Raw genomic sequence first — 14,423 nt, forward strand, 5'->3', positions numbered from 1 at the left:
TTCAAAATGGCGGCGCCCTCCAGACCAGAAAAAGTCCACAGCTCAGCCCACCTTTCTCTTCACCTTCTCCGTTTGTTCCCCAGCCACAGTGAACAGTCCTCAGTGCAGTCCCTGGCTAGCAGGATGATTTTTAGGTTAATTCTTAAGTACCGTATCTACTTTTAAAACCTAGTTGTTCTCTGCCCCTAGAATATAAAAAAAAAAAAACTCTTGCTACAAGGGCAAGAACTATGTGGGCTTTCTTCTCTGCTGTGGCTCCCAGGCTTCAAAATGTTTGTCAAATGAATAGCAAATAAATGACTGAGAGGAAGTTAGGTCTCATTTTTATCTTTTACATAGTACCGTGTCTAAGTGTTAGGAAGATGCTAGCAAATAAAATATTGGCTATCTTGTTGACTTTTCCCCCATTTTACTAAAAATAGAATATAGGAATAATAAACAGAAGATAGTAGAATGTTATCCAGTTAATCCAAGGTTAATTTTAAATTGGGTTCCACTTAATTTAAGATAATTAGATCTTTTTAGGGGCTTTACAAACTAAAAAGACATTTGCCTATTCTTACTCACCAGTTAGTAATAGTAATAATAGCAGCCACCAGGTGAGTGCTTATTAGGTGCCAGTTACTCTTCTAAGTTTCTAAGTGCTTTTCATAGCTTATTTTGTTTGGTGTTTACAATACTTATAACACACATAACATCCTTATGCCCATTTTACAGACAAGGACATTGAGCCTCATAGCTGTTAGATAAATTTGCCTAATGTCTCACAGTTGGGATTTGAGCCCAGGTCTGCTTGATTCCTTAGAATCTGCCTTCTCTCCTGGGGGACTCCCACCTGTCTCTCCACCCAGTATTGACAGTGGCTGCAACCAAGCTGGAAACTCCAGAAGAGTGCAGGGTGGAAAGACCACCAGGTATGCTTGTAGCCTAGTGGTAAGCAGGCAAATGGAGCCTTCTCTCCAACTCCTTCCTAGATCATCTACCTGCGGCGGTTCAAGGACCTGCGGACACTCAGCCTCTCTGGAAACCCCATCTCAGAGGCAGAGGATTACAAGATGTTTGTCTGTGCCTACCTTCCTGATCTTGTGTACCTGGACTTCCGGCGTATTGATGACCTCACGGCAAGTGTCTCTCTCCATCAGCCTCCAGATTGTGAGATGGAGTCTTCAGGCCCCAGGTTTTACAGAGAGAGGCACTAAGCAGGAGTTGCCCCATTTGTTTTGTGTCTGCCCTGTCAGAGCCATTCCCTAGAGACCTCCTGGTCACTGCTGAGTATATGCTTGAGGGTACCAGCCCCTTCCATGTGTGATTTTAGCCATTGCAGTGCCTTTTTTTCCAGATAAAGAAGCTAAGGTGGCCTAAAGCCACTAACCTAGGGTTACCAGGAGCCACATGACCTCCTGACCCCATTCAACCTACTGGCACACTCACACTAGCCCCTGCATTATTCATTGATACATCTACTGCAGCTTGTGAGATGGGCCCTGCTCTTACCACCAGCTCACCAATGGAGATTAGACCTCATGACTCATGGTACTGCTGGGAGCTGGGCCCAAAGATGGGTGTCCGCCTTGCTGCCATGCTTGCCTACAGCTCTCCTTTGCCTGCTGCCTGTGCTGCCTCACTCTACTTATCTCTGCTACACTTTGGCCCCTTTCATGACCTCTTAGCTATAGCACTGTGTGTAGTGTGATCTGTTTGTGAGGACTTTCCCCTTCAGAGAAAAGAAAAAAATCCTGGTGCAGCCATGAGGCCTTGGGCAACAGGATGGTGGTGTCCTTGGTGCCAGATGTCAGGGACTGAAGACTACACATCTGCTGTTTCTCTCATAACACCTCCAGGAGAAGTGAGACAGTGTTGGGGGCACTGAGGTATTTCAGAAGCCAGCCCCATTCTCAGCCCTGGCCCTGCACAATCTGGGCCCCAGAGCAGCCCCCACAGTGGATGAAGGCCTCCCAGATGCAGCAACATGCCCTCCTCAGAACTTCCTCAAGAAGTCCATGGGGATATGACAAGGCCAGAGAGCTACCCCTCCAGTGACCGTGGGCTCTCTCTCATAACAATATGAGAATCAGAGGCTTTGAATACTAAGACTCTTGAGTCTTGTTTTTTTCATATAATAATTTGAAAGGCAGCATGAGCACAAGTACTTGGGCTAGTCAAAGATATGTTTGGATGAGTTTTGCTTGTTATAAAACCACAGGAAATCATGACACTACATTTATTAGAGCCCCTTCCCAAGTACTCTTCTCAATCCTCTGAAACTCCTGTAGAGAGCAGGCAGGACTCATGGGCCTTCCCAGGGCACTGAGAGGAAACTACAGTTTCTTTTAAGATTCAGAGACTTGCCTAGAATCATCAAGATAAAGAATGATTTAAAAAAAAAAAGTTATAGAAGCAGAGTTGTGCAGGCAGGGCACCTGGAACTCCAATCTATATCTGACTGGGTGCCAACTGCAGCCCATCCCAAGCCCCTGGCTACCTGGTCCCATAGAACTTGGGTAATGGTGTAGCCAGGCACAGTTAAAGGCTGACCAGGCACGAGGGCAGGCTCACAGGGCCTTCTAACTCTGTGAGGCTTTCCCTGAGGGCTCACTCTTATTTCCTTAGGCCACTTTTACATCAAGGCCCTAAGCAGGTACCTGGAGGCTGTCCTTCACCTCAGTCCGGCCCTGAGGATTGGAGAGGATCCTAACCAAGGACACAGAGTAGGCAGGCACTACGAGTTTAGGGGGCTGTATGTGCCGAAGAGAGGACTAGTGGCAGGTTGGGGCGTAGACTGGTGCCACGTCAATGAGATTCATTCAGTTGGAGATGGGGATCGTGGAGAAGTCTAAGCAGCTGGGGTGTCATGTCATGCAGCATTTCAGAAATTTGGTGATTGGTAGAGGAAGAGATGGGGACAGTGAAGGCAGGGAGCAGATGCCGTGGTCCTGAGAGAAAGAGAGAGGATATAGTGGCCTCATGGAGGGCAGAGCTGTGAGAAGGAAGAGGCAGATATTAGACACAATGTAAACATATTTATTAAAGTAACTTCTTTAGTAAAGTATAAATAAATAAAGAAGAAATTCTTAGAAGAATTTCAACTCTGTGTGAGACTGATGATAATAAGCTATTCTGTAGCCAAGGAGCCACACCAAAGTGGATGACTATGATAACTTGTATAATGGCAGCATGTGGGTGTGAGGCTGGGCAGTGAGGAGGGGTGGACTCAGGCAGCACCTGGTGGTAGAACTGAACAGGCCTGAGGGAGAGCCCAACTCAGCTTGCCTTTGTCTATGGGTTAGCACAGTGGGAGGGGGACAGTCAGGACATCCCTCTTACAGATGGAAGTAACAGGAGGAAGGACAAGGGCCAAGAGTGTCCACAGGGGTTGGTGCACAGTGGACTGACTTACCTCACAGAGTTCCAGGAAGGCTTCCCCTAGGAAGTGGCTTTTGAGCTGGGGGAATCTATCTCTTGGATGGTCAGGAGTTGACTGGCGAAAGGACCGATCAGGCAGAAAGCAGAGGTACAAATGCCCTGGGTCAGGAGGAGCATGTGGTAAGCAGGCCAGTGGCAGAGGCTCAGAGAGCTGGAGAGGGACCAGGGGCTTATAGGCCATGCAAGGAGCTGGTAAAAGGTAAGTGAGGGGATGACAACAGATGAGCAGACAACAAAGACAGCTCTAGTTGCTTTCTGGGTGAAGGGCAGATTAAAGGGGGGATAGGAAGATGGGGAAGATCAGCCACAAGGCTGTGGCAGGTGTCCCTGTAAGAGATGCTGGTGAGATGTAGCCAGATTAGATACGTAGGGTAAGACAGACAGGCCTGGGCACAGGCTGGGCCACGGGGGGCCTCAGACTTGTGTACTCGGTGGGCTGTGTGCTTGGGGCCACTTATTAAGGAGTGGAGCTGGGTGGACAGTTAGAGGCTTAGGTCTGGGGACCACAGGCAAGAGCATTTGGGATTCACAGAGCATCTAAGAAAGGGTGAGGACTGAGTAAATTGGGTACAGAAGACCTGGACCTTGGGTAGGTCAGTTTACTCTTTCCCCTTGTTCATCCCTAAAGGAAGCCCTGACACCCACCTGGGAGGACTGTAGGAAGTATGTAAGTTGCATGTGGGGCATAGGAGTCCCCGGTCACCCCGATAGCATCCACAGCTGCCCGCACATTCTGCCTTATACAACTCCCTTGGCCCTTTCCAATGTTACCACATCACCTAGATTCAGTACTTAGGACAAGCCATGCTCACCTGCATGGAGCGTATACCCTAGGCCCTGCCTGTCAGGTTTGCAGAGGGCTGAGGGGCCAAGCCCCTCTGGTCACAGCCCCCCATCCTTGCAGAGAGAGGTGGCAGAGATCAAGTACCAGTATACCATCGATGAGCTGAAACACCGTGAGACCCTAACACAGGCCCAGCAGGAGGAGGCGCGGGCCCAGAGGGAGGAGCTGGAGGTGCATAAGGTACTACAGGGAGGCCTTGGCCAGCCATGGCCTCTGCCTGACCCTCGCCCCCTTTCACTGGCTCAGAGATGCCCAGGAGAGGGCATCCACTGGATTAGACTGAGTTGGCCCCAGGACCCTGAAAACTTGCCTTTTGATTGAAAATTGATGCTGCTCAGCAATGCCTGAGTTTGTATAAACTGCTCCCACCACATAGTCTGGTACCCCTACACAGCTTCACTTCACTAGGCCACTTGCTGTCCCCATCCAGGCCCCATTATCTGCCTATTGGCTGGAGAGAGTGTGCTTAATACCATCTGTCTATCAGAGCATCTCCTTCTCTTAAACCCAGGGACTGTGTCCCACAGCATGCGAAGAACAGTGTATGTTCCTGAGCTCAGTGTGGCCCCCTCCCACCAGTCAGCCCCCATTGCTCTCTCCAGCCAGACTGAGCCCTGCAGAATGTTCTGTAGGCAGTCTATAGTGCTATGCCTTTGGCCTCCACATGCCTCCCTCCCTCAGAACCCTCATCCTCTCCTGCCTCCCTCAGAGCACCTCTACCTCCAGGAAACCTCCCTAGATACCAGCACAGCAGAACAGCAGATTCTGTGTCCTCGTAGGAGTCAGTGAAGTGAGCCAGTGCAGCCACACGTAGGCTGTTTCTGTCCACAGGCTGGGTTCATCGAACACTTCAACAGCTCCTTCCTGTTTGACAGCATGTATGCTGAGGATACGGAGGGCAATAAGCTGGCCTGTCTGCCTGGCGTCAGCGAGCTCCTCGAAGCATATCCTTTCAAGTTCACCACTTCCACCTCTGGCAGAACCCGGGGTCCCTGTGCCACCATCCTGCCTAAAGCAAGTCCCCTTCTTCTCTGGGCCTCAGTTTCCCCATCTCTCTTGTAAGACCCTGGGAGGGACAACCCCCCCTCCCTTCTAAGCAGTGTACACACAACACAGATTAAAGCTGGGTCAGCTAGCACCAGGGGGAAATGCTACCTGGATTTCAGGGTATTCACTGAGGTTTGAACCTACATGACACAGGTTTTTAGAGATGGGGTTGTTGAAAACATGCTCTGTGGTGGTGTTGATCTTTGGCAGTCATGTTTCCTTGTCCTGGTATGTGCTTTGCATACATTATTTGTCTTTTTCTCAACCCCTCACCAGATGGATGCCCTCACCCATCCCACTTTATAGGTGGGGAAGCCAATGCCTGACAAGGTTCAATGACCTGTCAGGGTCAGGCATTTAGTAGCTGGGGTTTGAGTTCTAAGTCTACCTTCTTCCTCCAGTCTACCTGACAGCTTGCTGGATAAAGATAAGTATACTGTTAAAAATCCAGCATTCTATAATTCATAGCAGCAGGGAACAGGAGCATGGAAGTAAAACAGGAAGTGCAATGAAGATGTCCAGGGGTGAGTGTACGGTTAAGAGTGGGGCTCTGGGTCAAACAACCTGGGCTCCTACCTGGCACTGCCACCCACCAGCTGGTGATTTTCAGCCAGGCAGACCTGCATTTGAATCTTGGCTGTAACATGCTATAGCTGTGTGACTCTGGACAAGTCATTTCACTTATCTGAGCATCAATTTCCAGCCCTGCAGGATGGCTTTATCCTCCTGGCTTCAATGATTCCTCCCTCCCAAGGATGCCAGGCAGCAGATAAAGACACTGAGGCCTGGAGAAGGGATATGACTTACCAGGGTGGGGTCCCAGGGTCAATGGCACAGTGAGGTCTCAAACCTGGGTCTGTCTGCCCTGATGTCTGTGACCTGCCATTCCCACAGGCTCCCACAGTGCATCTGCAGCAACAAGGGACAAGGGTTAACCTTGACAGAGGTGCTCTTCTAGACAATATACCAGAGACGAGACTCCCCCAAGTGCTCAGTCCCCCTGGCCTTCCCATAGGTCTAATGGAGTCCTTCTCGGTGTGACTCTTCCTGCTCTGTCAACTCCTTCACCCACATGGCTCCTGTTTCTGATTCCCTGAGGCTGAGGGTGGAGGGGTCCCAGTGTCAAGCTCATAGCTGTGACCCTGGTCTGGTCCCAGTTCCAGCCCTTGGTTTTCTTATCAGGCAAATGGATCAGATGAGATAGATCTTCGGTTTCTAGTACTGAGCCCAGAGTACTGAGTAGTCTGCACCAACATGTGCTCCATGCCAGGAGCCCTGATACTGTTATCGTGCAGCTTTTACCTGTGGCCGCCTGGCAGTCCACTCTTGAGACAGTACAAGCCTCCTTGACAGCTACTTAGCTACAAGGACAAATTTGTCATCATCTGCCTGAATATTTTTGAGTATGGCCTGAAACAGCAGGAGAAGCGCAAAGTGGAGATTGACACTTTCAATGAGTGCATACAAGAAGCTATCCGGGAGAACCAGGAGCAGGGCAAACAGAAGATCATTGAATTTGAGGAGAAGCATCTACAGGTAGGCCCTACATCTCTCAGATCCCATCCTTGCCCCTACTCCCAAGACTAAGTCCCCATTCTCAGGCCACTGTGCTCTAGGATGCCAGGCACATGACCATGACTGGCCCTGCAGTAGCCTGAGCCCACTCAAGGGGCTGCAACTCATGTGCCCTGGTAGCCCCCGAGGCCCAGGTTCATTATCCCCAGTAACAGAGATCACAGAGCTACCAAGGAGCAGAACCAAGATTCGGCCTCATACTACCAACAACCACAGTTCTTCCCTGTGCTGTAACTGAGCTGAGCAAGGGACCCTGGGGGTCTCTTTCCCATAAGGTACCCCTGGATTCAGGGTGTCCTTACCCACATGACTTTATCATCATCAGCAGCAGCAGCATTAATAACACAAATACTACTACTGTTACTATTGCTTTTACTACTATTAGTATTACTTCATTCATTCAACAGATATGAAACCCAGAGCCTGTACTCCCACCCTACCCCCATCAGACTGGGGCCCCTGAAGGGTGGTGCTTGGGCTGTTCATTGCACATAGTGCCTTCAATAATGCTGGAATGTATCCGGGACCATGGGGTTGGCAGAGCCAGATTCAGAAGAGGACATGGAACAAGGGATATCATTGCTGATATGAGATAGAGCTTGGCTGAAAGCAGAGAACACTAGAAAGATGTTTACCTGTGTTTTATTGACTATGCAAAAGCATTCAACCTCATGGATCATAACAAATTATGGGTAACATTGTGAAGAATGGAAATTCAAGAATACTCAATTGTGCTCAAGGGGAACCTGTACATAGTCCAAGAGACAGTTGCTCAAAAAGAACAATGGGATACTGCTTGGTTTAAAATCAAGAAAGGTGTGCATCAGGGTTGTATCCTTTCACCATACTTACTCAATCTGTATGCTAAGCAAATAATCTGAGAAGCTGGACTGTATGAATAACAGCACAGCATTAAGATTGGAGAAAGACTCATTAGTAGTTTGCAATATATAGGTGACAAGGCCTTTCTTGCTGTGAAAGCAAAGAGGACTTGAAACACTTACTGATGAAGATCAAAGACTGCAGCTTTCAGTATGGATTATACCTCAAAATAAAATAAAGATCCTCACAATTGGACCATTTTGGTTCTCTAGTGCTACTCTAACAGAAAATACTACAAGTGGATGGCTTTGACAAACAGGGGTTTATTCTCTTAAAGTTTAGGAGGCTAAAAGACTGAGTTCAAAATGCCAGCTGTAGAGGCTGGGTGAATGCCCCTTGACCTTGGGCTTCAGCTCTGCCTCTTGCTTCTGGCCTACTGAGGCTAGGGGTTTCTCTTAACTCAGACAGCTGCTGGCTCCTGAGGCTGACAAACCCAAGGTTGGAAAGTAAAATGACACAGTCCCAAAATTATCAAGCAACATAGCAGACCACTAATTCAAGTCCAGGAACAGCCCAGGATTGGCAGCAACATAGCGGTCTGCTGAATGAAGACTCAGCTTCATGCATGGTCGAAGCATGCCATAAAGCTCAAGACCATCCTCAAAGAGTCTTCTTACATACTGGAACCAGACTACATCCCTAAGAAAGCTACTTAGCTGCTCACAGTAGATTCCATCATGGAATTGATTACCAGTCTCGTGACAGGGTATAACTACATCCAGCTGCCCAGCTGTTCAAAACCAGGCCCAGCCAAGCTGACACATAATCTTAACTATAACATGGACCAATAAGGAACATCATGATAAACAGAGAAAAGATTGAAGTTGTTAAGGATTTCATTTTACTTGGATACACAATCAACACCCACAGAAGTAGCAGTCAAGAAATCAAATGATATATTGCATTCGGCAAATCTGCTTCAAAAAGACCTCTTCAAGTGTTAAAAAGCAAAGATGTCACTTTGAAGACTAAGTTGCACCTGACTCAAGCCATGGTATTTTTATTTGCCATGCAAAAGCTGGACAGTAACTAAGGAAGACTGAAGAAAAATTGATGCATTTGAATTATGGGGTTGGCAAAGAATATTGAATATACCATAGATTGCCAGAAGAACAAATAAATCTGTCTTGGAAGAAGCACAGCCAGAATGATCCTTAGAAGGATTGCAAGACTTCAGCTCTTGTACGTAGTTCATGTTGTCAGGACAGACAAGTCCCTAGGAAAAGACATCATGCTTGGTAAAGTAGAGGGTTAATGAAAATAAGAAAGACCCTCAATGAGGTGAACTGACACAGTGGCTACAACAATGGGCTCAAGTATAGCAACAATTGTGAGGATGGTGCAGGACAAGGAAGTGTTACAGTCTATTGTACATAAGGTCACTATGAGTAGGAATTGACTTGATGGCACCCAATTATAATATATCTCTATCTATCTATCTTTGGTGCGTGTATATGTTTGTTGTTGTTGTTAGGTGCCATTGAGTCGGACCTGACTCATAGCGACCCCTCCTTGGGTTTCTGAGGCAGTATCACTACAGAAGTAGATTGCCCAACCTTCCTTCCAAGGAATGGCTGGTGGGTTTGAACCACCACCCTTCTGGTTAGCAATCAAATGCCTTAGGCACTACGCCACCAGAGCCTCTATGTTTTATATATACACACACACACATATATATATACATTTATGTATGTATATATACACACACACAGGCATACTCATTTTATTGAGCTTTGCTTTATTGCACTTTGCAGATATGCATATTTTACAAATTGAAAGTTTGTGGCATCCCTGAGTCAAGCAAGTGTATCAGCACCATTTTTCCAACAGCATGTGCTTACTTCATGTTCCTGTGTCACATTTCAGTAACTCTCAACAATAGTTCAAACTTTTTTGTCATGCTATTGCACACTTAATAGACTACAATATAGTGTAAGCATAGCTTTTATATGCCTTGGGAAACAAATAAAAAAGTTGTGTCACTGGTTTCATTGTGATATTTGCTTTACTGTGGTGGTCTGGAACCAAACCTGCAATATATCTCCAAGGTATGCCTTTGTGTGTGTGTGTATATATACACATACCATGTATATATATATATATATTGTTGTTGTTATGTGCCATCAAGTCAGACCCGACTCATAGCGACCCCTCCTTGGGTTGCCAAGGCAGTATCACTATGGAAGTAGATTGCCCAACCTTCCTTCTGAGGAGTGACTGGTAGGTTTGAACCGCCAGCCTGCAAGGCTTCTGGTTAGCAGTCAAGTGCCTTAGGTATTATGCTACCAGAGCTCCTACACACACACACACACACACATATGGACACACATATATATGTATGTATGTATGCATATATATGTGTGTATATATGTATATACATTTGGATATATTTATATATGTGTGTATATATATGTATTTATGTATGTATGTGTTTATACATATACATATATATATACATATACACACATACATATAATGTGTGTGTATATATGTGTGCGCGTGTGTATGTATATATATGTATATGTATAAACCATATGTATATGGTTAAGGCATTTGGCTACTAACTAACCAAAAGCCCAGTGGTTCAAACCCACTAGCTGCTCCATGAGAGAAATATGAGACTGTCTGCTTCCATAAAGATTTACAGCCTTGGAAACCCAACGGGGGTTGCTATGAGTTGGAATCAATTCAATTGCAGTGAATTTGGTCTCGAGTTTTTAAAATATATATAAATGAATACATACATATGTATTGTATGTATGTATATACAAAACCAAATTATATATGTGGTGTACTTTGCTTTGCTGGAAGGGCTCTGGTTATACAGCAGTTAAGGCATTTGGCTGCTAACCAGTACGTGAGTGGTTCAAACCTACCAGCTGCTCCACAGAAGAAAGATGAGGCAGTCTGCTTCCATAAAGATTTACAGCCTTAGAAACCCTATGAAGGAAGTTCTGCTCAGTCCTGTAGGTTTGCTATGAGCTCTGTCCTGAACGAAGTGCAGCCAGAATGCTCCTTGGAGGCGAGAATAGCCAGACTTCGTGTCACATACTTCGGTCATATTGTCAGAAGGGACCATTCCCTGGAGAAGGATGTCATGATTGGTAAGGTGGAGGGTCGACGAAGGAGGGGAAGGCCCTCAGTGAGGTGGATTGACATGGCGGTGGCTACAATGGGCTCATGTGTAGCAAGAATTGTGGAGCTGGCTCAGGACTGGGCGGTGTTTCATTCTCCTGTGCATAGGGTCTCTATGAGTCGGAGACAACTCAGTGGCACCTAACAACAACAACAACAGAGGTATCTTCTCGGGAAACAACAAGACCATATTACTTTAGGTTAAATTCTTTACACCATAGCCTGGTACTGAATTAATAATAGACTATAGACCAATAGGATAGAATTGAGAGTCCAGAAATAAATCTTTACATTTATGACAAAGGTGCTAAGTCCATTCAATGGGGAAAGAAGAGTCTCTTCAATAAATGTTGCTTAGAATTCATGCACTCTTCACATGCAAAAGAGTGAATCAGGACCCATGCCTCACACTATACACAAAAACTAATTCAAAACAGATCAAGGGGAGTTCCAGTAAGATGGAGGAATAGGCAGGAAGACTGCACAGACCCTCTTAAACAAAGAAAAGGGGAACTGATTAACACAGATACAAAAGATAATCCTGGACCTCTGATCCTTGAAGGGAAGGATATAGAAGTGGACTAAATTCCAACTAGCAGAAGAATTTGCATGAAAACACCAAAAAAGGAGACATGCAGAGCTGTGGTGTGACAGCTATCCTCATGGCACAGACAGCTTGGATATTGCCAGACCTAAGAATTAACCTAAAAATTGGCCCTGATAGCCAGGGACTGCATGGAGGACTACTCTAGTGGCTGGAGAATGGAAGGGGAGGCAGCGAGGAGGACAGTAGGCTGAGCTGTGGACTTTTGCCAGTCCAGAGGGTGCAGCCATTTTGAATATTTACAAGTGGCTTGACCATTTTGGATATTTAAGACAACAGCATTCTCCAGATTCCAGGAACTTAAGAACAGGCTCCACTTGCCAGGAACCCCAAGGATATTCCGAACCTGGATGACTGGAAAGGTGTGACATTCCCCTTGTTACTCTTACACCCCACACCCTCTTGGTGAATGGAGGTGAGGCCATCCCGCACTCCCACCCACCGTCTGGGCCGGCAAAAATTCCATCCCAGTCTGTGTGCTCCCACAGAGCCTGGGTACCCGGCCCTGCCATGCCCCAATGTTTTTCTTTTTCTTTTTCTTTTTTTTTTTTGCTTTTCAGTTTGTTTCTTTTTGTCTGCTTTAAAACTACTATTATTATGATTACTTTTGTCCTTTTTACTATTATTCTTTATTCTTCCCCTCCCAGGTTCTAGTTTTCAGCTTTTTTTCTTTTCTCTGTTACTGGTTGCAATTCTTTTTTTCTTTCTTTCTCATGGTTAACCCTGTTCCTTGTTCTTCTTTTTGTGTTTTTTTTCCATTTTTTCCTTCATTATACTCTTTCTCTACCTTTTTTCTCTTATAGACCTCTCCCCATATATTGCGGATTTTGTTTTCCTTTTTTTGGTTACTGTTCCTGTGTAATTACATGGTGTGCTTTTTGTCCATTTACTTTTACTTTTTTGATGGCTATTCAATTGTTATTTTTCTCAAACTGAGTAGGAGGCAGCAACAGTCCCCATATGACACAACTACACCCACACCTCCTGCAGCTTCACTTAATGAGTGAGAGCCACCACTTCCTTCTCCACCAACTGTCCAACAATAAACAGCCACCAACAAGAGCCTGACTCACCCTTGGCTGCTCTTCCTAGTTAACAGAGATCTAAATATGCCACAATGTCTCAGAGACAGCAGACCATCATAGTCCACACAAAAAAGCAAGGTAAAGTGGTAGAAACAAGAGAGAAAGATACAGACACAGAACACATCCCTAAGGAAGGAGCAGCATTGGCACTCTCTAATAAGGAATTCAAAGGATTGAGAGATAGACCAAGGAAAACACAGACAAAACCCTAGAAGAATTTTGGAAGAAAATATAAGAACAATATGACAAAATAAATGAAAAATTAGAAATGATTCTAAATCTACAGATAGAAATCCAGAAGATTGATACTAAATTGTCAGAAATAGATAACACATTAAAAGGGCAAAGGAGTAGAACTGATGCAATGAAAGACAGAATTAATGAGATTGAAGACAAATACCTGAATGCTTCTTTGGAAAGGGATCAATCAGAAAAAAGATCAAAACAAAATGAAGAAAACCTAAGGTTCATGTGGGATACCATCAAAAGGAATACCTACATGTCATTGGAATTCCAGAATAGGAAGAGAAAAATAAAACCACTGAGAAAATAGTCCAAGATTTGTTGGAGGAGAACTTCCCTGATATGATGAAAGATGAGAATATATCCATTCAGGAAGTCCAGCGAACCCCAAAAGAAAATCACCAAGACACATCATCATCAAACTCATCAAAACCAAAGACAAAGAAAGAATTGTGAAAGCAGCACGGGAAAACAAAAAGTTACTTACAAAGGACAACAAGTAAGAATGAGCTCTGATTTCTCAGCAGAAACCATGCAAGTGAGAAGACAATGGGATGGTATATATAAAATCCTGAAAGAGAAAAATTTGCAAATAAGAATTATATTCCCGGCAAAATTGTCCCTCAGATATGATGGTGAAATTAGGAGATTTCCAGATAAGCAGAAACTAAGGGAATTTGTTAAAACCAGACCAACCTTACAAGATATACTAAAGGGAGTCTTTTGAACAGAGAACCAAAAGTAGCAAACAACAACTGACCATTAATACACAAGATGATATAATCCAGAAACCACCACTATGGACATATCCAAAGTAAAATAAGCTTACAAGATTATAAACAGGGAACCAGAGACATCAATTGGCAAGTTAGAACAACAACAAACCAAAAAGGGAAAATACTGTGTAGTTACAGAACTTCTAAATGGTGAGGAAGCCAAGAGAGTTGCAAGATAGAATAGACTGTTCTAATCTCAGGGAGAAAATTATAAATCACAGGGTAACCTCAAAGAAAAATGTCAAACCTTCACATCACAATTAAAAAAGAGAACAAGCACAAATATTTAGCAAATACTAAAACAGTAGCAACAAAGGAAATGATAATACAATTCATAAACATAATGAGCTCAGCACAGAAAATAATATGGAACAAAGAAACCAGGGATAACATGAAAAACCACAAAATTATAACAACCAATTCATACTTGTCAGTAATTAACACTGAATGTTAATGGATTAAATGCACCATTCAAGAGAAAGAGAGTTGCAGACTGGATCAGAAAATAGAACCCATCAATATGCTGTCTACAAGAGACACACCTTAGAGACAAAGACAAAAATAGACTAAAAATTAAATGTTGGAAAAAGATGGCAAATGCCAACCATTAAAGAGCAGGTGTGGCAATATTAATTTCTGATCAAATTGACTTTAAGACAAAAACCATACGAGACAAGGAAGGACATTCTGTAATGATTAAAGGATCAATTGAACATGAAGATATAACCATAGTAAATATCTATGGACCCAATGAAAGAGCCCCAAAATACATAAATCAGACTTTAAAAGAGTTGAAAAGGCAAATAGAT

At 44.6% G+C, this 14,423-nt stretch overlaps 1 protein-coding gene across 1 annotated transcript in view; it reads left to right on the forward strand.

Annotated features, from left to right (window-relative positions):
* DRC3 (dynein regulatory complex subunit 3) overlaps positions 1 to 14,423 on the forward strand; it is a 97,277-nt gene that overhangs the window by 32,890 nt on the left and 49,964 nt on the right. The window contains exons 4-7 of the mRNA XM_042781034.1: positions 975 to 1,121; positions 4,328 to 4,447; positions 5,099 to 5,223; positions 6,676 to 6,850. Coding sequence (XP_042636968.1) covers positions 975 to 1,121; positions 4,328 to 4,447; positions 5,099 to 5,223; positions 6,676 to 6,850 — 567 coding nt within the window. The remainder of the gene's footprint in view (positions 1 to 974; positions 1,122 to 4,327; positions 4,448 to 5,098; positions 5,224 to 6,675; positions 6,851 to 14,423) is intronic.

This window comes from Orycteropus afer, unplaced genomic scaffold (assembly GCF_000298275.1).
Source record: "Orycteropus afer afer isolate SDZICR_OR568_19922 unplaced genomic scaffold, OryAfe1.0 scaffold00080, whole genome shotgun sequence".
NCBI lineage: Eukaryota > Metazoa > Chordata > Mammalia > Tubulidentata > Orycteropodidae > Orycteropus > Orycteropus afer.